This window comes from Hyperolius riggenbachi, chromosome 10, assembly GCF_040937935.1.
Source record: "Hyperolius riggenbachi isolate aHypRig1 chromosome 10, aHypRig1.pri, whole genome shotgun sequence".
Lineage (NCBI taxonomy): Eukaryota > Metazoa > Chordata > Amphibia > Anura > Hyperoliidae > Hyperolius > Hyperolius riggenbachi.
The window spans coordinates 133,219,757-133,247,627 of NC_090655.1; the positions used below are offsets into that span (position 1 = coordinate 133,219,757).

The 27,871-nt window shown below is 43.8% G+C and overlaps 1 protein-coding gene across 1 annotated transcript in view; it reads right to left on the reverse strand.

Moving 5' to 3' along the window:
* Positions 1–26,325, reverse strand: part of AIFM2 (AIF family member 2) — a 62,119-nt gene extending 35,794 nt beyond the window's left edge. Inside the window, exons 1-2 of the mRNA XM_068257468.1 lie at positions 26,212–26,325; positions 16,702–16,884 (exon numbers count right to left, since the gene is read on the reverse strand). Of these exons, the coding sequence (XP_068113569.1) occupies positions 16,702–16,876 (175 nt within the window). The 5' untranslated portion in view covers positions 16,877–16,884; positions 26,212–26,325. The remainder of the gene's footprint in view (positions 1–16,701; positions 16,885–26,211) is intronic.
* Positions 26,326–27,871: the final 1,546 nt, after the last annotated feature.

Below are 27,871 nucleotides of genomic sequence, written 5' to 3' on the forward strand. Positions count from 1 at the left end.
GTACTAGTAATCCAGGAGAGACCTGGATAGGTGAGTGGCCAAGGACTCCCATTAGGCCCGTGGCAGGGTGTCACCCAAGAGCCAGTGTGGCTGCGGATAGTAACGGGTGGCACATATTGACCCTAAAGAGAACCCAAGGTATGGTTGGTAAAGAAGCAGAAGGCTGCATATCTTGTGTGCGACTACAACCCCGGTGAATACCCAGCCGGTGAATACCCAGCATGGTGTATTTGTCGTTATGGACATTGACTGACCAAGAAAGCGGTGTTATTTTATTTTAACCCTAAAAGACTTACTGACTGGTATGTTATGGTCTGCCTCTGCTTTGATCTCCTCCACCAACATGAACTAAACATCACAACTTCCCTCAGACTATCACAGTATCTAACCTAGTGACTCCCAACCTTTCTCAAGGCATGACACGCCAAAAGTTTGTAACACAGGAGCAGAGGCGGCCTTAGAGCATGCGGGGCCTGGGGCGAGTGTCATACGCGGGGCCTAGAGCCATAAGTGTAGGTCATGTACCGTACCACCCTGCTCACGGGCTTGTCCACCTCTAATGCACTATGCCTTATTATTGTTTAAAAACAATTACGTTTGTTAAAGGCCACTAAGCCAACCAATATACTAGGGATGGGTACTAAGCTGGCTGGGGAGCTAAGGATAGGTAAAGGCTGGCTGGGGAACTTGAGATAGGTACAGGCTGTCTGGGGAGCTAGGGGTGTGTACCTGACTGGCTGGGGATGGGTGCTAGGTTGACTGGGGAGTGTGTCTAGATAGAGATACAAGATTTGGAGACCAAAGTTTGTATCTCTAGCCAGACATTCTCCACAGCCAGCCTAGTACCCATCCCCAACTCCTCTGTCAGCCTAGTACTCATCCCCAGCTCCTCAGTCAGCCTAGAAACCATCCTAAGCTCTCCAAGGTAGCCTAGCATCCATCTCCAGCTCAACCAGAAGAACGGGGTTCTCAGTGCGAGCGCAGCAAGGCATGACTGCGGGCAGGGGTGCCTGCCTGAAAATAATTGTAATGCAGATATTATGCCCCTCAGAGGTAAAATGCAGATATCATGTCCCCCACATATCAAATGTAGATATCATGCCCCACACAGATCAAATGCAGATATCATGCCCCTCACAGGTCAAATGCAGATATCATGTCCCACAGATCAAATGCAGATATCATGCCCCACAGATCAAATGCAGATATCATTCCCCACACAGATCAAATGCAGATATCATGCCCCACAGATCAAATTCAGATATCATGCCCCCACAGAACCAAATGCAGATATCATGCCCCACAGGTCAAATGCAGATATAATGCCCCACACAGATCAAACACAGATATCATGCCCCACACAGATCAAATTCAGATATCATGCCCCCCACAGAACCAAATGCAGATATCATGTCCCCACAGATCAAATACAGATAACGTTATACAGAATATGCTTTTCCACATAACAAGCCTAGAGTGAAAACATCACACTATGGCTATGATAGTCATTGGACTAATAGCTTCTTTAAAGGAATGATCCGCGGTAAAAAAAAAAAACCGTTCCACTTACCTGGGGCTTCCTCCAGCCCAGGGCAGCTGTCCTGTGCCCCGCCGCAGCTCCTGCATCTCCCGGTCCTCTTCGCCGGCGGAGCCGACCTCGCCAGGTCGGGTTCCGGGTCGGCTTCTCTGCTCCACCACGGGGATCACGTGGTCCAACCGACGTCATCTGGAGGCTACTGCGCAGGAGCAGTAGCGTCCAGATGACGTCGGCCGGACCACGTAACCCCCGTGGTGGAGCGCAGTAGAGGCCGACCCGGAACCCGACCTGGCGAGGTCGGCTCCGCCGGCGAAGAGGACCGGGAGATGCAGGAGCTGCGGCGGGGGCACAGGACAGCTGCCCTGGGCTGGAGGAAGCCCCAGGTAAGTGGAACGTTTTTTGTTTTGTTTTTTTACCGCGGATCATTCCTTTAAAGAAGCTATTAGTCCAATGACTAATATAATGAATAATAACAATATGGTAGGACATTTGACTGTGAAGGGATTAGATTGTGAGTTCCACAGGCACAGTACAGCTGTGTGAAGAGGAGCGGGGTCTGCTCAGATTTCCGACAAGCCCTTGTCGGAAATCTTTAGGTCGGAAATCTTTGGGTGTCCACAGCGACAGGGGACCAAAGGACGCAATGGGAAGCCTCTATAGAAGGCTTCCGTCTTGTTAGGCAAGTACTGTAAATTTTCCACATTCCAACCAGCTGGCTTGAAACTGAAACTAGCAGATTTTCTCAGTGCTGTTTCTTATATACATGAATGGTCTCAGTGGGGAAGAGGGGATTTCTGGGGCCATAGCATGATATTGATAAGCAGGCAGCTTATCAATATCATGCTATCAGTCATATTTAGCCCCAGAAATCCCCTCTTTTCCAACACCACACATGTATATAAGGGAAAACCACTCAGAAAACGACTAACTTTATTTTAAAATCATTAAAAAAAAACAGCACTCAGAAGCAATGCAGCAGCATCAGTGTGATTGTGCCATGCTCATCATTTATTCTTACTGCTGCAGCTGCTGCATCAGACACACAAACAGTGTGTATGACACTCTGACCCATGTGTTGTCACCTTGTCTGTGTCCACCACGGAGCCCTGGTAATGCTGCAGCTGCTGCTGCCTGTGTCCTCAGAGCTGGCAGACTGTGCTTGTCTCTCCTACACACATACACACTCTGGTGCATGCCTTCCTGCCTGTGTCCACTCACTGCCTGCAGCTCCTGCTCGAGTCTCTCTGTGCCTGGGGGATTCAGGGGGGCACAGCCACGCAGGGGAACAGTCTCTCTGTCACCCTTATGCCTGGCAGAACGAGCGGGGGGCGGGGTTAGAGGCGGGGCCTCACGAACATAGTAAACCCTACTCTGGAGGCTGTTGGCTGCTGCTATGAGGAGGGGGCTGGTTTAGAGGAGGAGGCTGAAGCAGAGAGCAGTGTTGACTATTGGCCGGGAGCAGAGGGGGGCGTGTATGGAGGCAGCGTTGAGCTCTCCTGAGCTCATAGCAGGGTTGCCGTAAATTAAACAAATGCACGGAAGGTATTCCCTATACTGTCTGACCGCGGGGCCTCCTTCAGATGCGGGGCCTGGGGCGACCGCCCCAGTGGCCCCCCCCAAAGGCCGCCTCTGCACAGGAGTTTACTGGATAAGGTTGAAGAATAGTAAAGTAGGGAAAAGTGGGAGGGCGCATGCGCGAACCACCCAAGATGGCCGCTTAGGAGATACGCTCCGCTCACCACCGCTCTTCACAGCCGCCTCCTCCGCCCCAGGAACAACAGCAGCCGGCGGTTTTGCTGGGAACAGCCTCCGCAAACCCCCCTGACCAGAATGGCGACTAAAGGGGGCCCCAAATCTTCGTCCCCACCGGGCACTATGGACAAATTCCTCCGTCCTTCCCCCAGCCAAGATGGCGCCGACCACGCAGCGCACCCAGACGCTCCTTCCTCTGACCAGGCAAGTGATAACCACGCTACACAGCCACTTACTGCAGCGCTATTAGAACTATCTTTGGACAAACATTACCACAGCTTACAAGACTCTCTGCAAAAAGTTATCATGGCTGCAGTGGGGGAAATACGTGCTGACATGGCAGGGCTGGGGGAGCGCACACAGGCCCTGGAAGAAAGGGTTGATGCAATTGTTATAAAACAGGCTGACTTAGCAGAAGATCAACAACTTATACAATCTGATATAAAATCAATGCGTTTAGCCCAAGAAGATATGGAAAACAGGGAAAGGAGACAAAACGTGCGCATTAAAGGGGTCTCTATGTCTCTTAAGAATGATCAGATCGTTTCCTATTTGAAAGAACTGTTCCACACTATTGTTCCAGATCTGCCAGATGAGATGTGGAGAATTGACAGAGCACACAGATCTCTAGGGGAAAGGAAACCAGGTACTAAGTCACCTAAAGACATTATCGCTAGGCTGCACTATTTTGAGGCAAAGGATGCTCTTTTTAAAGCACTGCGGAACACATCAAACATTCCATATAAGGGAGACGATATTGCCATCTACAATGACTTGTCTCTAATAACTCTAACAAAAACGCAGGATCCTTAGACCAGTTACGCAATTACTTAGGGATGCTGGTATTTTATATAAGTGGGGCTTCCCCTTTCGCCTAATTGTTAACAAACAAGGCCTTATCCTAACATTATCTGATGTAGATGATGCTCCCATGTTCTTAAAACAACTAGGCCTCAAACTTCCACCTACTTCCGCATCCCTCACTCGCCCTGCGATAACCTCCTCCCCACCGAGGAAAATTCGACACATCTCTGAATGGACTAAACAACCGCTGAGGAGCCTCACGTTCTCAGAAAGAACGGAAGACATGGATGATCACCCCGCTTGACTATATCCTCACAAAGCTATAGTTCTCCATAAAAATCTTGGAAATTTATTACAGCTTCCACACACCCATTTTTTCTATCTTTTTTTTCTTTTTATCAGGACTGATAGCTGAATATATATTTTTCTGATCTCAAGCTGGCCTAGCAGAGAAATATTTTCAACCATATTCTGATATATAGCATAATTCCCCCCTTCTCCCCTTTCTGGGATGTATTCAAAAGAGTGGCGGGATGGAGCCTATCTCGATATCCACCAATGGTTTATGACATGTTCATCTATATGTTCATTCTAATGTTTTTATTCTTGGGATTCGGTATGCACCTCAGGGAGATCCTCCTTCGAATTGTCTGGTTACTACGGCAGCCGGCCAATCTAGGACGATTTCCATCTAGGCAGCAGTTTTATGCTGCCCATATGATTAGCCATTGGTTTAAATATGGCTGGTCCTCAGACGACCGAAACGTTATACTACAATATGTTACCTTTAATACAGTATATATTGTTATACCTTTAAACACGGTTATACCTTTTCTTTCTTTATTGTTTTTCTATTTTTGTTCTTGTTTTTTCTCTCTCTATATTACATATGAGCCTTACATGGTCTGTTCACCAAATATCTACACTTCTCATTTACAACTCAAAAATGGTTAAATTCTTGACACTAAATACTAAAGGTCTAAACACACCTCAGAAGAGATTTTCATTATTTCGAGATATGAAGAGGCTGGATATTGATTTAGCTTTTCTTCAGGAAACTCACTTCCGCAAAACTGATAACATACGTTTATATAACAGATTATATTCTGAGGTGTGTTTGGCCGCCGGCCCTACAAAAAAGGCAGGAGTAGCAATCATATATAAAAAGAGTTTCCCTTTACAAATCTCTAAAACTATTTCTGATCCTAAAGGTCACTACCTAATACTACAGGGATCACTGGCTGGTAAGGAAATCACATTGGCTAATGTTTATGTCCCCAACAACAATCAGTTATCTTTCCTTACTTTATTTCTTAAGAAACTATTCAAAAATACAAAGGGTAGTTTATTGTTAGGAGGGGATTTTAACCTGGCATTCTCTGACCTTAAAGATCGATATGTCCCCCCCAGCACCATTACAACGGCTACTCACGAACGCAACTCCCGCAAGTTTAGAATCCTTATGAGACAATATAAACTGCTTGATTTATGGAGGATCTCTAACCCTACCTCTATTGAGTATACCTTCTTCTCTCCCCCACATGCATCTCACTCCCGCCTTGATTATTTCTTCTCAACATCCAGTCTTCTGTCATCACTGAAGGGAGCTGAAATACTCCCAATTGCATGGTCAGACCACCAAGCAGTCATCACAGAAATTGACTTACTCTCCCATACTCACAAACCGATTTTCTGGAGATTAAATGAAACTCTATTACAAGACAAAAAGATCCTATCTAGGCTTGCAGATGAATTGCAATCTTATTTCACAGTTAATACTGAATCAGGTCCCCCTTATGGGATGGTATGGGAGGCACACAAGGCCTTCATCAGGGGTCTGTTTATATCAGAGGCTACTAAACGTAAAAGAATGTCTTCCTCAAGACTTTCCAAGCTCTACTCAGATTTAGACTCGGCCCAAAAACTATATAAATCTAACCCAACCCAGATACATTACTCTGCAGTACAAACCCTCAAACAGGAAATACAAACCCTTCAATGCACACAACTGGAGAAAAGCTTGAGATGGACGAGACAACTTTTTTATGAAAGAGGCAATAAGCCACATACTATTCTGGCCCGTAAATTAAACCCAAAATCTTCCAACCATTCCATATACTCTATGAAAGATACCCACGGAACTGTCCACTACCATCCACGAAAGGTGGCACAAATTTTTACAGACTATTATAAGACTCTCTATAACTTACCAAAATATCCCAATCTCTCTACACATCTATCTAAAATAGATGCGTTCCTAGATCAATTAAATATGCCTTCTCTAACTGAAGTAAACATTAACTCACTTAATGCCCCTATAACGGATGAAGAAATCACAGAGGTTATAAAACATCTTCCTTCCACAAAGGCCCCTGGTTCAGATGGCCTACCGTACTCTTACTATAAAAAACTTCAATCCACTCTGGTCCCTTATTTGACTAAACTAGCAAATGCACTTATGAAGGGGAATGTAGCACCTAACTTATTTCTGAACTCCCTGATTACTATGATCCCTAAAGAGGGCAAGGATCCACAACTTCCACAGAATTTCCGGCCTATATCTTTACTTAATTCGGATTTAAAAATTATCACAAAAGTAATGGCAAACCGCTTAAACCCAATCCTTACTTCTATGATTAATAACGATCAAGTAGGTTTCATTTTAGGCCGTCAGGCGGGAGACAACACTAGGAAAGCTATCGATCTGATAGAATTGATGAACAGATCTGGGAAGCCTTCTCTGCTACTAAGTTTGGATGCAGAGAAGGCTTTCGATAGGTTGTCATGGCCTTTTTTGCTTAGGGTCATGGAGCGTCAGGGCTTTTGTGGAACCTTTTTGACTTTAATTCGCTACTTATACTCTTCTCCATCTACAACGGTTAAACTTCCCTTTGCTTCGGCATCTCCCTTCCCCATAACAAATGGCACACGACAGGGGTGTCCTCTATCCCCACTCTTGTTTGCTATAAGTATTGAACCCCTGGCGTGTGCCATCAGACAAAATCAGGATATAACTGGAGTCAAACAAAACACTCAGGAATATAAAATATCGCTTTTCGCAGATGATATCTTGTTAACGTTAACTAACCCTCTCACCTCTCTCCCAGTGCTACACTCAATTTTAAGAGAATTTGAAGCCATTTCAGGCTTCAAACTTAACCAAGACAAGTCTGAAGCACTTCCTATTAAGATGCCACCGACAATGCTCCTTAACTTAAAACAATCCTTTCCCTATAAATGGAAGACTCACTCTATTAAATATTTAGGGATTCAGTTAACAACTAATTACGCTACTCTATACAAAGCTAACTTCCCCTCATTAATACAATCTATCTTACAAGATTTACATAAATGGACAGCATACAAAATCTCATGGATAGGTAGGATCTACTCCTTAAAAATGAACATACTCCCACGTTTACTATATTTATTCGAGACACTACCTATCCAAGTTCCCTCTCTACAGTTTAAAATCTTACAGCGAGCCTTCTTAAAATTTGTCTGGAACAATTCTAAACCACGGGTCCACTCCTCTGTTTTATTAACCTCTAGAGAACTGGGGGGTTTAGGTCTACCTAATTTGAAACTATACTATCAGGCCACCCACCTACGCCAACTCCCTGAATGGTCGGATCTAAAGACATACACTAAGTGGGGCCTCATAGAGGCGTTCAGTATTTACCCAATCTCCCTAGCTTCTTTGATTTGGTCTCCATCTCCTCCCAAGCTACCCCATATTAAACTTCTTCCCACGATTAAATTTACTCTTCAAGTATGGCACTCAACAGTTCTGAAAGCTAATCTCAGATCCTCAATATCTCCATTATATCCTATACTAGGTAACCCTGCTTTTACTCCAGGTATGACAGAAAGATTCATGGGTAGATGGTTCAGTCTTAATTATACCAATCTCCATAATTGGACGAATGTTCTCACCAGAAAACTCCTCACCAAAACTGCACTAGAGGAAAAAATAACCTTCACGCCACAATTGTCTATGGAATACAATCAAATTAGTCATTTCCTTAGAACTCTCACTAAGGGAACAGATCTCCTTCCCATGTTTACTCCTTTTGAAAGATTGTGTCACAACAAAGGTCACCAAAAAGGGCTTATCTCGGCTATTTATGTGCTACTTCTAGACAATTCTGGTACCCTCAAACTTAAACATTCATATATGACCAAGTGGGAACAAGCTCTTGGACAATCCTTAGAATTGGAAGACTGGGTTTCAATATGGGAGAATGCGAAAAAAACATCAATATGCACACAAGTAAAGGAAAACATTTATAAGTTGATTTTTCGGTGGTATAGAACACCGGAAGTATTATCAAAAATATATCCGGATGTACCCAATCAATGCTGGAGGGGATGTAATCAGATAGGCTCTCTAGAGCATATATTCTGCTATTGTCCAATTCTTCAACCACTATGGGTAGAGATTCAATCATTAATAGCAAGGGTAACAAATACTAATATTCCTTTAGACCCCCTCTATATGATCCTAGGTAAACCGATACCAGGAATAAAGAAGCATGTGATGAGACTGATTACACATATACTAACAGCTACTAGACTATCTATAGCATCCCATTGGCGTAAACCCCTCTCTCCTACAATTTCTGAAGTTACTACAAAAATTAATTGGACTAAGGTTATGGAATATCTCACTTCTCTTCTGAGAGATACGGAAGAGAGATTTAAACAAATATGGGACCCATGGGAGACGTACTTTCTCAACTACTTCCCTCCCTGATATGTGTCTTCACCTTCTAACCTTCATTGAAACGACCTAAGGGATACCAGACGGGAAACAAATTCTTATTGGGATCCCACAGATTACCATGAATGGCCTAACTAACATACATCATAATGATCCATGATTCTTTCTTTCTACTCCTCCTTAATGGGGCACAGCTCACGCTAGTAATGTTACGCTTTCCTTTCCAAATTGATGAACAACAGACCACAGGAACAAATACTCAGGTTTTAACTTAACTTCTATTGTAATAGCATGTTATTTCTTTTTCTTTTTCTTGTTTGTTTTTGTTTTTATTGTCTCATGGATAAATGGAAATGTAGGACAATACAAACTCACACGATAACCCATTTTTCATATCTCCAATTTTATTGTATTATAGACAGAATATATGCCTTTTTGTTGAAATGGACATTTGCTGACAATTTCAAATGTTTGTATGGTACAATATTTGTTTAATAAAAACAGTGTTACAAAAAAAAAAAGTAGGGAAAAGTGAAGCAGAAAAGCCAGACTAGATTGTGTAACCGTCTGCTATTAGCAGAGTTATCTTCCATTAAAGGGACTCCGAGCAGTGCAGAAATTATGGAAAGATGCATATCATTTTAAAGCTCTCTTTCTCCTCTTTCCAATGATATATAAAGTGCCACCCTACGCCTTTTAGTTTTCGCTATTTTCGCGATTGAAATAGCCGCGGCTTCAATCGCGAAAATAGAGCAAACTAAAAGGCGTAGGGTGACGATTTAGGGGTCGTCAGAAAGAGGCGGAAGAGAGCTTTAGCAGAATGGAGCTGCTGACTTTAGGAAAAAGTCGACCTGTGTAATACAATGTAACTATGGAAAGATGTATTAAAGCTCTCTTTCTACTCTTTCTGACGACCCCTAAATCGTCGCCCTACGCCTTTTAGTTTTCTCTATTTTTGCGATCGAAATCGTGGCCGCGGCTATTTCAATCGCGAAAATAGCGAAAACTAAAAGGCGTGGGGCGGCGATTTATATATCATTGGAAAGAGGAGAAAGAGAGCTTTAAAATGATATGCATCTTTCCATAGTTTCTGCACTGCTCGGAGTCCCTTTAACTGAGTAGTATCAGTCAGTGTGTTACTACAAAAAAAAAAGTGTGCGATTGAGAGATAGAGATAGAGATATAGATATATATAGATATATATATATATATATCCATATATACACATACATACACACACAGTTGTGAGGCTCCCCTCTACTGTTGCAAGAATGTACTGTATCCACAATTTTGTGTCAGCTACAATATTAGTATCCAAGTTTTATGGATAACATTGGCGTCAATTCACCAGAGGTTACCAACCTAATTATCTCTTGGGACGTAATTTACCTCCTGTGATATCTCCAAATAGCAATTCTCCAGAAGTATAAGGGAAAATATCGACAGAGAGAAATGCAAGAGATAAATGTGAGATAAGTATGAGATAAATAAGTGATAGTTAGTAGTTAGTTTTTCTCCAAATCACAATTCACCAGGGAAGAAAGGGGGTGTGGCCATTCGTTATTTTTTCATCTCTTTATCCCCTGAATGAACCTGGAGATATCGTGGTTTTCACACAGCAGCTGCTGCTGTGGAAGATGGAGCCTTTTGAGCTTACTCTGTTAGGCCTAGTGTACACCAAAAACCGCTAGCAGATCCGCAAAATGCTAGCAGATTTTGAAACGCTTTTTCTTATTTTTCTGTAGCGTTTCAGCTAGCATTTTGCGGTTTTGTGAAGCGTTTTTGGTGTAGTAGATTTCATGTATTGTTACAGTAAAGCTCAGGGGCGTCTCTAGACATTTTGTCACTCCAGGCGAGAAATCCTGTGGCGTCCCCCGTGATTGCCCCCAGCCCCATACCCCCCCACTCCTGTGGTGAACCCCACCCCCGAAAATCATAATGCAGCAGAGTTTCACCAGAAAATACACTTATTGCGGCATGGGTTCACCAGAAAATAGTTGTAACGCAGCAGAGCCTTTCACCATAAAAGATACTTATTGCGGCATGCACTCACACACAACACACAGTATACACACACACACACACACACACACACACACACACACACAGTATACACACACACACACACACACACACACACTATACACACACGCACACAGTACACACACACTATGCACACGCTCACAGTACACACACATACACCGCACACAACATACACACTATACACATGACACACACACACTATACACACGCACACACAGAGCATACTATACACACGCACACACAGAGCACACTATACACAGCACACAGTAGACATACACTATACTATTATACTAATCCCGGTTTTCACTACCTTATAGTGTGTCTGATCCCTTATGCAGAGAGATAATGAGGAGAGAAAAGCTGAAAGAGAGGGAAGAAGATATTTGCCTCACCAGGATTGCACTTTTATTTAGCTTTCCTGTATGACAAGAAGACACAAATACCCAGCACTAGGGAAAGAGGGAAACAAAGGTGAATGAAGAAGGCTGGTGCACACCAAGAGTGCTTCAGAGAGCTTTTCAAATTTACAGCAATTTGAAAAGCGCTGGGCTAATGTTACCGTATGAGGGTGTTCCCACAGCAGTGTTGTGATCGCAAACATGCTGCAGGTAGCATTTATTGGAGCGATTCTTTCAAAAGTCGCTTCACAAAGTTGCATTCGCGAATTGCTAGCGATTGCGATTTTGACGTGCACTAGCCCAGAGATAGGAGGAGTGGAGTGAGACTGAGAATAGCCTGAGATGGAGCAGAGAGCTTCTCTGTATTGCAGTCCCACATTACACAGAGGCTAGTTGCTGGTAATAGGACTGCCAGTCTCCCACACAAGTCAGAAAGCAGCCCTCCTGGAGTTTAGGGACTGTCAAAACTTTTCAACCTGTTTAACACCTTATCTGCACATGCAGTCATTTTAACAATGGGGAGAGACCAGACAGATTTTTTTCCCATGGACCCTCCTCTGCATCATGCTGTGTATATTTACCAGCTTGCCTGCCCTCTAATTGCACTTTTATCAGCTAGCCCAGTGTTTTACAATGCCTTACAACAACAAACCTTAATACAGCAGACACAGGACCAACCCTAAATCACTGAATGAAAGGTGGCCTGGGGGGCAGTCAATGCCTGGCTGCTACAGTCTCTACTTCCATGCAGTTACCAGTAGCAGAGAGAGAGGGACTGAATTGTTTTGTTTTGCTTTGGCAATGCTAAATGTATTTGGTCCTGCCAATAAAGCTTTTTGGATTTGGATTTGAAATCTCAGGAGCTGATGCTGTACTGGGATCCCTGACTAGGATGAGTGCCTTCTCTCACTGACTCATTCATTACTGTGGTTCTTTGAATCATTGAGCTGAAGGAAATGAATGAATCAGTCAATAAATCAGTCATGAGTTAGGCGCTGCTGCTGCTGTGTAACCTGATACCTGAATGAGTTGAGAGGCATTTCTCCTCTCACTACTCAGTTCAGCAGCGCCCTTCCCTCCTCCTGTCGCCCTTCCCTCCTCCTGTCGCCCTAGGCAAGAATTTATAGCTGCCTAATGGCTCAGACGCCCCTGGTAAAGCTGTTACTGAACAGCTACTGTAACAAAAACTGCCTGGCAAACCGCTCTGAAGTGCCGTTTTTCAGAGCGGTTTGCGTTTTTCCTATACTTAACATTGAGGCAGAAACGCCTCCGCAATCCAAAATCTGCAGCAGCCCGGGAGTATGCGTTTCTGCAAAACGCCTCCTGCTCTGGTGTGCACCAGCCCATTGAAATACATTACCCAAGCGTATCCGCAGCCGCAAGCGGATCGCAAACCGCAGCCGAACCGCTCTGGTGTGCACTAGGCCTTAGAGCTTGCTTCTATTATGAGGAGACGAAGGCGCAGGAGGAGGGTCTGTTTAATCGCCCCTCGTATATTTTGTGAGAGAACAGTTCTTGATAATTTTACTGAGACAGAGGTGGTGAAGAAGTTCAGACTCACTCGTGATATGATCTATGATATGATCCGGCAGTAAAAGGCGGGAATACTCTGGTCAGGTAGTGGTAAAACTCCGCCTCCTACCCACAATGCTTCACTTTCAAGCTTACAGAGAGGAAAAGTATCCCATGTAAATCATTAATACAGATTACCTAACTCTCTGCTTTCTCACACTTTCCTCATGCATATCTCTCCATTATCCCCTGCTATCGAACACTTTTCTCTCTGTCCTCTCACACTGGTGAATTGACTCCAGAGTGTTAAAATACCTCATGAGATAAACTACCTACCTTTTTTCTCTTAGTAAATCCTCTCTGGTGAATTGACGCCATTCTCTAGTGCTCTCATAGTAAATCAAGCTCATACAACATCAATCCCATAGCACCATACATTATGAGTTACAGCCATAATACAATAGTAAGCAGTAAACTTGTCGGTCTCTGTGAAATGGTTGGCTGTTTGAGCTGCTGTACTGACTGAGTGACCTGGTGCAGGTATGGTCTTGTTGCTTTGCTTGACTGGTGATGGTCTGGTTTGATATTGGTGAGTGGGTATAAACTGAGGGACTAGCTGCTAACCTGCCCTGATATAACTTTTCTGGTAGTGATACAGAATACCAGTTATAACATGTCTAGCCCTCTCCTGTGAAATACTGAAATAGGGAAGAGAGGGCACATTCCCAGAAATGGGTCTTAGAACACAGGCTACTACACTCGGCAAGTCTCTAAATGGCCTAAATAGTAGTATGAGCAACCCCTATCAACTAGCAGTACCCATCAGCAAGGTTATAAAATGAACACTTCTACAGTATATGCAACTTTACACAGGCCAAAATCTAGTCAGGAGGGAGTTTGTAGTCTATCCAATGGTGGTTTTGGACCTGGTGCATTATAGCAGTTGTGTACATCTGCATGCTATAAAGATACATTTGAAATGGTAAGCAAATACTTCCAATGTTAATTTTACACATGGGGAAAAGAAAATGTAAACAAGTGTTGGTGTTCCCATTCGGCATAGCCGATTCAGAACACCCGAATACTCCCGACTGCCGCTGTTTAGCATCAAAAGGAGCTCCAAACTGGAAGGAGGAAGTATCAGTCACGTGAAACACAAAGTGATATGTAAGGCAGTAAACTACTCCTGACCTTGTTCGGTGCTGTATATAGTATATTTTATATATGAAGACAATTTTGTATGTATGAAACGTAAGAGTAATTTGTAAGTAGGAGACTGTGTACGCAGCTGAATGGCCCAAAAAACAAACAAAAAAAACCCCCTCTAATAATGAGTCGGTCCGTCTTTAGCTCTAATCACAGTGGATATTCATCTTGGTATGGATTCAACAAGATGCTGATACTGTTGCAGAGGCATGTTGGGCCATGCTGACACAATGGCAGCTCTAACTTGGGTCAGATTGGATTTGTCTACATTGTGCTTTGAAGGGGACCCCTCGGGGCTCCGAAAAAATTGTCCGAATTTTCATTGTGGACTGCTGATGTAATAAACCTACAAACTTCACGCTTTCGAAATGTATCTGGTTGCAGGCCTGGTTTACTACTACTTCTGGGTCAGATTGGATGATTGGGTTTCCAAGTTTTTAAGTGAAGCAAATTCGCTCCACAAATGCTTAAAGAGACTCTGTAACAAATTTTTCAGCCTTAGTTCTTCTATCCTATAAGTTCCTATGCCTGTTCTAATGTGCTCTGGCTTACTGCAGCCTTTCCTAATTGCACTGTCTCTGTAATAAATCTTATCTCCTTTCCTCTGTCGTGTCTGTCGGGCTAAGGCTTGAATGTGTGGAATGTGCAGGGCTGCTTGTGATTGGATAGAAGCTATACACACCCACTGCAGGCCCCCTGCACACTCAGTATGACTCACACACTGTTTATGTGAGCCTATCACAAGCTGGTTAGTTTGTAAACACTGCCTAAAACTGTTAATTACAAGCCAGGATTGCAGCAGAGAGTGGCAGAAACAGCACAGAGGGGCACAGGAGAAAATAAGGAATAGAATGGTATGCTTTTTAGTGTAAGAATATTAGATTACAGATTCTCTTTAAGAGGATTGATGTCAAAGACCTGAGCTGGCCATGGACGCAGGTTAAACTTTGATGTTCCTCAAACCGATCGAGCACGGTGGCAAGGGCCCACAACAGGAATCTTTTTTCTATTTTTCTGTGATACTACTAAAGGCTCTCTTTATGGTCTCCTACGGCTAAAGTCCATACTTTGCAATGTCTGTCTTGTTTTACGTTTGAGATATGCTTTGTGATGTACCTGAATTGAGTTCAGCTGTAATTTGTCGTGTTGTTGCTCTTCTGTTGCTGCGGACTATGGGCTCGATTCACAAAACCGTGATAAATGCTATCACGGCCGTGATAAGCTCATCGCGTGGGTAAGCGCGCGTACAGGTTTGCGCTAACCCATATGTTAGCACATGGACGGGAAAGTTGATGCGTGCAAACCTTTACTATTACGCGCGCAAACCTGTATGGTCGCTAACCCGCGCGATGAGCTTATCACGGCTGTGATAGCATTTCAGTGTTCTCCCCAGGCTCCAGCCAGCTAGATTTGGTGACCACCCGGCTGTCATCGGCTCACCTCCTCCTATGCTCTAAGCAGAGTTGCCCTGCATTTTCATCTCGACCCACCCGGCTACTTTTTCATGCCACCCGGCTGGAAAAAAATTCTGGGAAGAACACTGCATTTCTCATGGCTTTGTGAATCTAGCCCTATGTGTGCTACTCACCTTTCACATCTCTCGTTCACCAGCCTTTTTCAACCAGAATAGCTCTTATCGCTTGAAGTTTTTCTTCTCAACTGCCACTCTCTAAACACCCGAGATATGCTAGGCGAGAAAATCCTACAAGATGCTGTTTCAGGCTTTGTCCACATCTAGAATTGAAATCGCTGACGGCCCCAATTTTCTTTTTCTTTTTTTGCGATTTTGTGTTAAGCGCCTTTTCAAAGCGCTTTTGCAGAGTGATTTCTTTTTTCGTGTGAACTCTTAGACCTGGAAAAGAATAACGCAATCACTGGATGAAAAAGGGGATTTGTGAGAGTTTTGCGTTTTTTCCTATACCTTCCATTGTAGCAAAAATCTCCCCTGAAAATGGTACATGCAGCGCTTTGCTGAGCGGAAAGTGGACGCAACGCGCCGATATGAACTATCCCGGAAGGATTCATGGCACTAGCTATTTCAGGGCGTTTTTAAAAATCTCCAGCATTCAGGTGGATGAGATGGTGCAGAGGGTAAATGTCACTGCCTGCTAATCACAAGGTTAGCGGTTCAAGTACCACCCAGGACATGGGCAGTCAAAAAAAAAAAAAACAACAACAAAAAAAAAATCTCCAGCATTCAAAAAACGCAAAATGCCCTAGGTGTGCACAAGCCCTTGGAGATACTAGCACCAGCTCTTCTTGCACCAACGATCATCCCTCGTTCAAATGCACTTAAATCTTTAGTCTGACCCACTTTGACTTAAGTACATTGTCCAAAGCTGAGTATTCCTTATATAAGCAACGTCACTGTCACCGTAGGACTAGTTTACTTTTAAATTAGGGGTGCCTCTAATTTAATCGGCCACTCAGTGTTTGTCAGTACAACCTGCCGGTGACATTGCAAATTCCCAGATCAGCCCTGTACTATACGACTATTGCAATTTAGACATCAACTCCTCTGAGCTCACAAAAATACAGCCCAAACTGCCATGAACCAGTGAAGATCACAATTGCTCTCGCCAGGTATACGTAAGTGTGCTCACAGTATCCTATGTCTGCCAAATAAACTGCTGTAAAATGTAACTGCTATGGATTTCCTTCACTCGTCAGGACACTTCTCAAAGCCTGCATTCATAGTGAGATTATAAAACATGTGTCTTACTTACCGCTCTCTACAGATGCCCGCAGTGCTGCAACATTGTGATGAAAGGAGTCTTTTATGTCAACCAGAACAAAAGGGATTCCATTGGCTTTCAGCTGACTGGCAGCTGCTGTGCCAGCAAAGCCTCCTCCCACAATCACCACTCTGACTGACTCATCCACTGACAGCTTGGATCCCATGATGGTCCCTAAAAGTGAAATATAAACGAAGCAAAACAACAATCACCTTTATTGTTTTCAAACATTTTAAGTCCTGAAGAGGATGACCAACTATTGCATTTTCCCAATTTATAATTCTGGGCTCCCCCCCCCCCCCCCCCCTCCTCGGCACTGCCAGTGGAGCAGCATTGCATCCCCAATAGAATAGCCTGGTATATTTGCTTGAGCCAGGGTCACTAAAGGACACCTATCAAAAACTCCTATCATTCTATTAAAACCTGTTCACACCGAAAATAGCAATTACATTGCAATCAGGATTTTCACAATTTTACAAGCGTGCATTTTGCCACAGTTACGGGGGTGCCAGGATATTTGGGTGCTGAAGCACCGCGAAAGTTTAAGCACATCATAGTTGCCCATGTTAAAATTGTATCGTGTGTGGCCACTGATAACACATCAGTGCTACACAAACTATTAACAAATGTATTAACATTTCTTTTCCTTTTTAGTCTGCAGTCAGAATTTCACAAGCATACACAATACATCCATGTTGGCATACATTGTGTTCTGAACACAATACTCCGATCTTTTGTAGGGACTGTATCTTAACTGTAGACATATCCAGGCAGCAGGTTCTGTTCCGTACTCACCGGCTCATCTACTTCAGGTGTTTTTGTTTGTTTTCCCACAAAACTTTAGCTTTCCTCTGATGGGCACCCATATCACTACCCTCCTGTGCAGACTGTACGTTGGAGCTGCGGTTTGGACTTAGCTGGATTTTCATACAATTTGGGGTACTATTGGAGTTAAGTTAGGCCACGTTCACAGTGATCGATGCGTTCCCTCACGTTACCCCTGGGTTGCATACGCTGAGGCATGAAGTATACAATACAATACAATAACATTTGTAAAGCGCTTTCCTCACATAGGACTCAAAGTGCATAGTTATGTCTCAGATCAAGACAAGGTTGCAGGCTGTACTGCAAAATGGTACATGCATTGCTTTACTGAACGGACAGTGCATGACCGGCGCTGATATGAACCTTCTCATAGACATTCATTTTCCACGCGGTCGGGGGGCAATTTTAAAAATCACCCGCATGTAAAAAAAACGAATACGCCTGCAGTGTGAACAAGCCCTTCGCAAGAGCTTTTCAAAATCACTAGTGCTTAATAACCACTTGAGGACCACGGTGTTAAACCCCCCTAAAGACCAGGCCATTTTTCATAAATTGGGCCACTGCAGCTCTGATCGCTCCCGCAATGTTCATTTATTTTTTTACAAATATTTTTATTTTTTTTTAATAAAAATGCGTACATTTTAAAATTTTCCCTCCCCAGTCAGCCTATCACTGCGATCAGCTGTGATAGGCTTCAGCCTATAACCGTCAATCGCTTCTGTGTCCCCAGGGGGACAGCCGTGTCACACGGCTGTACCCAGTACAATGCTGCCTTCGTTCGCGCTGTATAGGTATAATAGACGGCGATCGCCGCTGGGAGACTGGCGTGAACGGTCTTCTATGGGGCTAGCCCCATAGAAGGCCGTTCACGCCAATCGGCGTGGAGCGGTCCTGGGGCTGCCACCGCGTTCACGCCAATTGGCATGGAGCGGTCGGCAAGAAGTTAAAAGGCTCTTGTATTGTAAACAAGCCCTAAGTGACCCTGACCCCAACCTTTTTTCCTGATCGTTTCTGCATGAAAAAAAAACACAGTGAATGGAAATGGTTCCATAATAGAACAGTGCACGCATTTCTCATGGGGATTGCCACAATGCAAATGCGCAAGCAGTGGAAACTGCCCCTGAGGCCACAAAAAGGCATACAAGTCACATGCATTTTTGTTAGACACACACACACACACACACACACACACACACACACACACACACACACACACACACACACACACACACACACACACACACACACACACACACACACACACACACACACACACACACACACACACACACACACACACACACACACTTTTTCCTTCAATGGTTGAAAATGCAATTATTACAAAAAACGAAAATGCATAAACGCATATGCAAGCACATACACAATTCACTTCCTAGAATGCAAAACAGAAAAAAAACGCAGATACAGTTTTTTATTTTTATAAAGCAGTAAGTACTTTTATTCTACAAGAAATGGGATTAGTAGAGACATAATCAGAAATTTGCACTTGGCTATTCAAATTCAGAGGCTGCTGAGATGATGCAGGACTAGGCAAATCTACACAGCTTGAAAGTTAACCAAATTTCCCCTTGGTGGGATCAGATTGGTCCACTTTCAGGCCTGTAACCCACTAGAAAGTGCAAATACTAGTGATTGTGATAGCGTTTTGCAAGCGATTCTCCTGCTCCTATACAATTCATCAGAATGGAAACTCTCCCGAAATGCTGCATGTACGGCGATTGTGATTTTCTTAATTACAATCGCTTAGTGGAATCTGTCCCATCCATTTACATTGGCAGAGCATTTAGGGAAATTGCTAGCAATTGAAAGCGCTCCCTAAACGCTCTAGTGGGTTCCAGGCCTCAAGCTGCATATATAATATATGTAAATCTGCATCAACTCTGAATTACCTTATTTGCAACTCATTGTCCCTACTACTGATTAAAAAAACAAGCTGTTGGTTGGCTAAAGGGACTCCGTAGGCGGCGAGGTCCTGAGGCATCCTCCTGGCTGAAGGAGATGAGCCAGGAGGACGCCGCGGGACCTCCCCGCCTATGGTGAGTTGGAAGAAGGCCCAGGTAAGTGTATTCTTTTAAATTCATGCACTCCTCGGAGTCCCTTTAATTAGTAGGTCCCAAATCTCATTTCCTTGTGCCAAGTTCCAGTTCCAGCAGCCTAATGCCAGGGTCACACTTAGCAGAATCGCATGAGTTTTCCCCATAGAACATAGTGGAAAACTCATGTGATTTTCTTAGTGGGACTCTGGCCTAATGCTGGGAATACACGGTTTGTTTCTGGCGCTCGATTCTCCTCTCGAATGTTTTTGCCGCTCAATTCTGCAGTCGATTCCCTTATCTTCCGCTCGTTTCTTATTTTTCCATTCACTTCTATCAGAAATCAAGCGGCGAAAAGGATCGAAAGGGAGATCGGACATGTCGGAAATTATCTATCGAACCATCTAATCACCTCAAAAACTAACCGTGTATTCCCAGCATTAGTATTATTATTATTATTAATTTATAAAGCGCCAACATATTCCGTGGCGCTGTACAAAGTAAGAAACAAACATGGGGTACATAATACAGACAATGGTGTACACTAATATACAAGATACATAATTAGTGACAAAATACAAAAAATGATACAGCATACAGAATACAAAATACAGAAGTGGTAATGACAGTGATAAAAGTAACATGATGAATAAAATGTATAATGATTTCCAAGACACAAAAGGGGGAGAGTCCTGCCCTTGCGAGCTTACAGTCTAAAGGGAATGGGGGGGAAACGAGAGGAGGGGTAGTATACGATAAAATATATAAAGGCAGTGTGTTTTAGGATACTTAGTAGGAGTGCAATTTGGTCTTAGGACAAAGGGAAGTGACCTAGGGTAGCGCATATGCTTGTTGGAACAAATGAGGTTTTAGAGAGCGTTTCAAAGTAACAAAGGTTGGTGAGTGACGGATGTGTTGTGGGAGGGGATTCCAGAGAAGGGGTGAAGCGCGTGCAAAATCTTGTAAGCGTGAATGTGAGGAGGTGATTCTAGAGGAGGACAACAGAAGATCGTGTGCAGATCTGAGATTGCGATTGGGTTTGTATCTGGAAATTAGTGATGATATGTACCGGGGAGAGAGATTGTGGAGAGCTTTGTAGATTAGGGTTAGGAGATTGAACTGGATCCTCTGGTTAATTGGCAGCCAGTGAAGAGCTTGACAGAGAGGGGCAGCCGAGGAAGATCGAGAAGATAGATGAATGAGACGAGCAGCTGAGTTCAGTACCGACTGGAGCAGGGCCAGTTTGTTAGAAAGTAGTCCACAAAGTAGTACATTGCAGTAGTCCAGACGAGAAATTATAAGAGCATGTATTAACATTTTGGTTGTGTCTTGAGTGAGAAAGGGACGGATGTGAGATATATTATGGAGTTGGAAATGGCAGGCGCTGGTTATGGCGTTCAGATGAGGAATAAAAAAGAGAGAAGAGTCGAATATTACCCCCAAGCACCGTGCTTTGGGAACTGAAGTTATGGGAGTGTTATTAACATTAATAGTTACTTCAGGCAGAGAGGTGGCCAGAGACGGTGGAAAAATTATTAGTTCCGTTTTACTCATATTAAGTTTTAGGAAGCGAGAGGACATGAAGGAGGATATAGCAGACAAGCAGTCAGGAACACGTTTGAGGAGGGAGTTAAGGTCTGGGTCCGAGAGGTACAGTTGCGTATCGTCTGCATACAGGTGGTATTGAAACCCGAATGAGTTGATTAAGTCACCAAGACCGTGCATGTAGATGGAAAAGAGGAGGGGACCAAGGACAGAGCCTTGAGGAACCCCGACAGACAAAGCATGAGGAGAAGAGATCTGATCTGAGTAGGAGACTGAAGGACCTTCCAGAGAGGTAGGAAGATAACCATGTGAAAGCAAGGCCCTTTATTCCTACATTTGAAAGTATTTGTAAGAGTAAGGTGTGGTCAACCGTATCAAATGCTGATGACAGGTCAAAAAGGATGAGTATGGAAATTGACCTTTGGATTTGGCTGTAAGGCCATTAGCCACTTTGGTAAGGGCCGTTTCCGTGGAGTGGTTGGAGCGAAAGCCAGACTGGAACTGATCAAGTAGGGAGTTAGCTGATAAATAATGGCTTAATTCTGCATGTATGTGGCGTTCAATTAGTTTGGATGCAAATGGGATCAGTGAGACTGGGCGGTAGTTAGCGAATGTGGTAGGATCTAGAGATGTTTTTTTTAAGTAGTGGTGTCACAACAGCCTTTTTGAGTGGCGACGGAAAGATGCCAGTGGAGAGGGACAGGTTAACCTGCTGAGCGGTCTGGACGAGCTCAGCTCGTCCAACAGCGCCGGAGGCTGCCGCTCAGGCCCTGCTGGGCCGATTTTAATGAAATAAAAAGCAGCACACGCAGCCGGCACTTTGCCAGCCGCGTGTGCTGCCTGATCGCCGCTGCAGCGCGGCGATCCGCCGCGTGCAGCGGCGAAAGAGGGTCCCCCCAGCCGCCCGAGCCCAGCGTAGCCGGAACAAACAGTTCCGGCCAGCGCTAAGGGCTGGATCGGAGGCGGCTGATGTCAGGACGTCGGCTGACGTCCATGACGTCACTCCGCTCGTCGCCATGGCGACGTGGTAAGCGAAACACGGAAGGCCGCTCATTGCGGCCTTCCGTGTTACTTCTGGCCGCCGGAGGCGATCGGAAGAAAGCCTCCGGAGCGCCCTCTACTGGGCTTTCATGCAGCCAACTTTCAGTTGGCTGCATGGAATAGTTTTTTTTTATTAAAAAAAAAACCCTCCCGCAGCCGTCCTGGCGATTTAATCAGAACGCCAGGGTGGTTAAATAGCGATGTTAGTGCAGGCATGAGAGAGGAGGATAGCTGCGGAATGAAATGGGAGGGAATAGGATCCAAAGAACAAGTGGTTAGATTAGCTTTGGATGTTATAGAGGAGAGAGAATGTTCAGAGAGTGGAGAGAAGGCAGTTAGAGAGCAGTCAATGAGAGGTGTGGAGGTGGGATTTGAGGGCTGCTTGGAGAATTCACTTCTGATTTTGTCAATTTTATCAGTGAAGTATGTTGCAAATTCTTCAGCTGATAAGCAAGATGAAGGATGAGGAGGAGGGGGATGGAGAACGGAGTTGAAGGTGCTGAACAAGCGTTTTGGATTGTGTACTTGGGAGGATATTAGGGAGGAAAAATAGGCCTGTTTTGTCACAGAGAGCGCCTTTCTGAAGTTGTTCAAGGCTATTTTATATGCGATGAAGTCCTCATTTGTGTTACTTTTCCTCCAACGCCTTTCCGCTGCTCTAGAGCATCTTTTTAACTGTTTAGTGTCTTTGGTCATCCAGGGTTGGCGACTGACACGGTGAGGGCGGACATTGACGAGGGGGGCGAAGTCATCCATGACTTTAAGCGTTAAGCGTCATACAGGCTATAGTTTGAACTCGGCAGAGATAGCTGTTAAAGACTGCCTCTGCCAAGAACCTAGTGTCTGTACAGCTACCCACGACTCTCCCAGATGTGTTGGCAGAGATCCGGCTGAACACCGCCCATCTATTGTTTTCCCGCGTTACCCCTCCTGCTCCGCTGTGCACCACTCTGAAGGTAAAATGTATCCTTTCTTATAAAATTGGTCTGAACATGGATGGTTGCTAAACATGGGTCTTTGTAATTTATTGAGACCAAAAATTCACTTTTTCATTCTGCAACCAGCTTTGAATTTCCAAGACCCACAGTATGTCAGATGGCTTGTTTTGTATCCCTGACAACGATGCTTTGTGGACTTTGTTTGGATCACGGTTGCCATGAGACTATCCAGGAACTCCCACCTTGCTGCAGTAGTAATTCTTCGCTCTATTTCCCATGTTCAAAACATGCACTAAAGCACAGAGTAGCAGCAAATTCTGACACTCAAAATCTCCTATTTCCGGTATTAGTACTGTGGAACGACCTTTTTTACTTACATATTTAAAAAACAACAACTTCCAAGTAATTTTACAGACATTTAGGGCCCGTTTCCACTAAGGCGAATTTGCACGTATTATCTGCATCCGAATTTGCATAGCAATGTATTTCAAAGGGCCTGTTTCCATTACAGGTGAAAGTCTCTTCGCTAATGAAAACAAACAACCGGACGCCTCTGTAACAATTTTCTGCTTAGTTTACACATTTTCCAGTTTACGCGTATGGAAGTCAATAATAATAATGGATGGCGACAGGAAAGTATAAAAAAAAAAAAAAAAAAAAGTACACATTCAAATTTGCATGAGAAAACCGCCCGCAAACACACGTGAATTCGCATACGCATGCAAATTCATACTTTTTTTTAAAAAAAATGTATGCAGATTCGCCTAGTTGTATGAAACGTAGCCTTACATCAAATCAACAGGGCTCATGTCTCATATCACTGTCTGCTTTCATCTTCAACTAGGGAAATCAAGCTGAATTGAGGTTTGGTTTCTAACCTTATAATATAAAGATCTATAAGCACCACTATCACTAAACTGTAAATTACATTTATTTTTCCTCTGTAGCTACCAAATCAAATGTACATCAGTATGTGTACAGGTTTCTACATTTTACAGTTTTTCCTTTGTAGCTATCACTGAGGCCTCGTTTACATTGCGTTCCTCTCGCCTTAGTGTTCGCGTTGGGCTTTTTTTGACACTTTTTTTTCTTTCAATTCCCGGGGCTTGGGCGGGCGTTGCATTTTTTTGAAAAGCGATTTTCTAAGCGCTTTTCACAAAAATGCAACGCCCACAACGGAGGCAAAAAACTGGTATTGTGTGGTACACATGCAATACGATACATACAATACATAAAAAGTATAGTTCACTGCAACTGTAAATGTGCAGATCATCCAGTAATGCACCAATGTAAAGCCCCACTACAATATAATCGCAGAGCGTTTGCTATGCAATTACAAGTCGTAGGCCAGAAACCCACTAGGAGCGTTTTCTATTCGCTAGTGATTTGAAAAAGCTCTTGCTAATGCAATGCTATGGGGGATTTTTATAAAATCCCATTGCTCCAGTGGGATTACACACATAGCATTACATTAGCAAGAGTCTTCAAATCGCAAAGCGCTCAGAAAATCGCTCCTAGTGGGTTTCTAGCCTTAGTGTGAACATGACCTTAAACTGACCGCTCTGAGCCTCTTTCCTAAGGGTTTGGTACTAGTATATCTCTTTATGAGAGATTCTCAAAGTTCCCTTTACTACTTACTCCACCACTGCCACTCCCTGGCAAGGGCTAAAGGTGGCCTTACATCAAGCAACTTGGCGGCCAATCGACCATGGGGGTGCATGTATGGAGAGGAGAATGTGCCCGGCAGTCAGCGGGGGACAAGCGGAGGCCGTGGAGAGGTAATATATACACTTTATACAGGCACTGGGTGGACGTTGACTTAATGGGAAAGCAGCGTATGCGGTGCACAAGGCAGATTCCCGAGAGATTTCATGCTGAAATCGATTGGGATTCCGTCTGTGGTGTATGGGCAGCTGACAGATCTCTCTCTTATCAGGTTCAATAAAAGAAAGATTTGTCTCTTGGTCGAATCTGCTCTTCATCGCTAGATGTATGGGCACCTTAAGGCTCCTTGCACACTATGTACACTGAGCACTGCAGCGCTGACGGAAATTTGCATTGCATGTTAGACATTAAATGCAGTGCATATAGTGAAGCATATGATACCAATGAAAAGAAGTTTCACTGCCACTGTAAATGTGCACGTTACCCTGTAAACACTGCATGCCAAGCATTATCCTGACTGAACCCAGCGCATCACAGCAAAAAAAGAGTTTTCCTTTTGGCTTCTTTTGCTTTGTACCACAACACGTTGCAACAATATTCCTATGGGGCTATCGCATTGCTTGGGGTGTTGCGTCCTGTCGGTATATAACCCACAGGATGCAGCGTTTACACTAGCAATTTAGCATACTTTCATTGTACTGTATGCACCTCACTGTATGGTTTCGCCACAACGCTACTGCGCACTTAGAATTTCCGGCTGCATTGCTATTGCACAGCATCACATACACATACCAACACAGCATCACATACCAACGCATAGTGTGAAAGGAGCCTTTAAAGCAGTTAAAAGCTGACAGAACTGTCAGGTTTTGGACTAGTCAATCTCCTCATGGGGGAATCTCAGGGTTTTCATTATTTTCAAAAGCATTTCCTGTACGACAGTTTAACTGCCAAATAGGAAGCTGCCAGTCTCCCTAGTCACTTGCACTCTATTTTGGCAGTTACACTTAAAAAAAACTACAGAAAATGCTATTGAAATAAATGAAAACCTTGTAATCCCCCCACGAGGAGATGGACTGGCCCAAAACCTGTTGGTTCTGTCAGATTTTAAACTACTTACTTTTTTCCGCTGGAGTGGTCCTTTAAAAAAAAAAAAATCTCTGTTGATCAGAGTCCCAGTGTTCTGTATATTGCAAATAAAAAGCATTAAACCATTGCAGGATGCATCGTTCCCCTCAGTCACACCAACAAAAAAGAAACACAAAAAACAAATAAAAATCGCAACCATTCATTCATACCATTTGGCCAGCCAGGCACAGTGACATGCACGAAGGTACTAGTTATTCAGCTCAGTGAGAAAGCGTGTCATTGGCTGTACCACTTCTCGGTGCAGGTGTGAGTTTGCACGTGACTCCGGTATGCGCTGCACTTACCAGGTTAGGGTTCCAGTGTGAATGCGGCTCTTCCGTGTTCAGCTATACAGCCTTCTGCACTGACAGTAGAAGCCACAGATTACTTCTATCTGCTGCTTCGGCAGGGAGATCACCTTACAACAAGCAACAGCACCGTGACTCATCAAATTCTCAGCTCCTCGTGCTGCAAGCTGCTTGACGCTGTGCTGACACCTAGCGACTCTTCTATTTATAACATAGCTGTGCAATGTAAGCAAAGAATAAAAACCATCCCCATGGGCATAAAAAGGGCTTTCTAGCAACAATTACCGGTAATGCTGCAGACATCCTCTGTCCAACGTGATCAAATAATTATAAACATAGTCAAGGTGAGCATTTATTTTGACTTTCTTGGTGACTTTTTATCTAAAGAGACCACGATGGTCTTCATTCACAGACATTTTTAACAAAAAAAAATTACCAACATTGGTAATTGCCGTTTTTGTTTTATTTTCCACATTCATACATTTTTTTCAAAGAGCGAGTAAAGGTCAGTACAGTGAAATAACATGGCGATAATAGTTTAAAAAAGTTTGTTAAAAGTGCTGAATTAGTGCGTAAAGTATCAGCATTTTCTGTGGAAAAATTCCAAAGTCCAGCAAACGCAGCCCTGAAGGCTCTAGACTACATGCAATTGGATGTGAAGTGAAGAATAGCGCCAGGTACTTCCAGGTGATAAAGGTAATTAAGGATGAAACCATGCACTCTCTTTCATTATGCATTTCATTTTTGGGTAAGTTATGTCTAAAATGACACATTTTTACCGACATGTTAATGGTAATTTCAGGCGGAAAACATTGTGAATGTGGACATGGTCATACTTAAGTATTTAATTTTCCGTCACTTCGTTACCGCATGTGGTAATTAATTGTGAATAGAGGCTAATTAGAGAAAGGAGAATAGAAACCTTATGTAGGGCTTATTAGATTTGGGGATCTTTCAGATGTTCAGTTTACAGACATCGATTGCTGGGGTCAAGCGCTCTTCGGCTGCAAAACAAAGCAACCGTTCGACAAGCAGTAAGAACGCTGCATGTAGCGTCCAGGACTGGCTACCGCTGGCTTGGATGCACATGCAGTAGCCGCTGCAAATGCTGGCCGCTTGTAGCCGGCTACAAGCACCCTGCACAGAAAAAGCAGTGTCTGACAAGCAGGGAAGTGCGCAGCTGTCAGCCATTCGTGTAAAAGAGTCCTTAGGCCTGGTTCCCACTTGTGCAGAAAATGTACTCTTCAGTCATTTTTCTGCACCGCTACTCAACACAACTTCATCTTTTTGTTTCACTGGCATACCAGTAGACCCATAGCCTCTGTGATAATGGCAGGGCCCGGCGGCAGAGTAAGCACGGTCAAGCAGTTAGAACTTAGTTTGAAATTTTCATCTACTTTTCTTTGTATACCTGCAAACAAAACTTCAATCAAATACAAGGTGTTAATAGGCTTGGTAGGGGTTAAAATGCAACTGGGAAGAATTTTTTATTTTTTTTTTTAATTGTGCCTTTGTCACTAACTGTTGTCAACTTGCAAAACTTTTTCACAACTTACTTTTCAGGCCCTGTTTGCTATAGCTGCAATCATTTACTTTTAATCAGGAACGTGCACATGCATGAGTAGGTGCGCGGCGGCTGTCAGTCAGTCTTGGACGT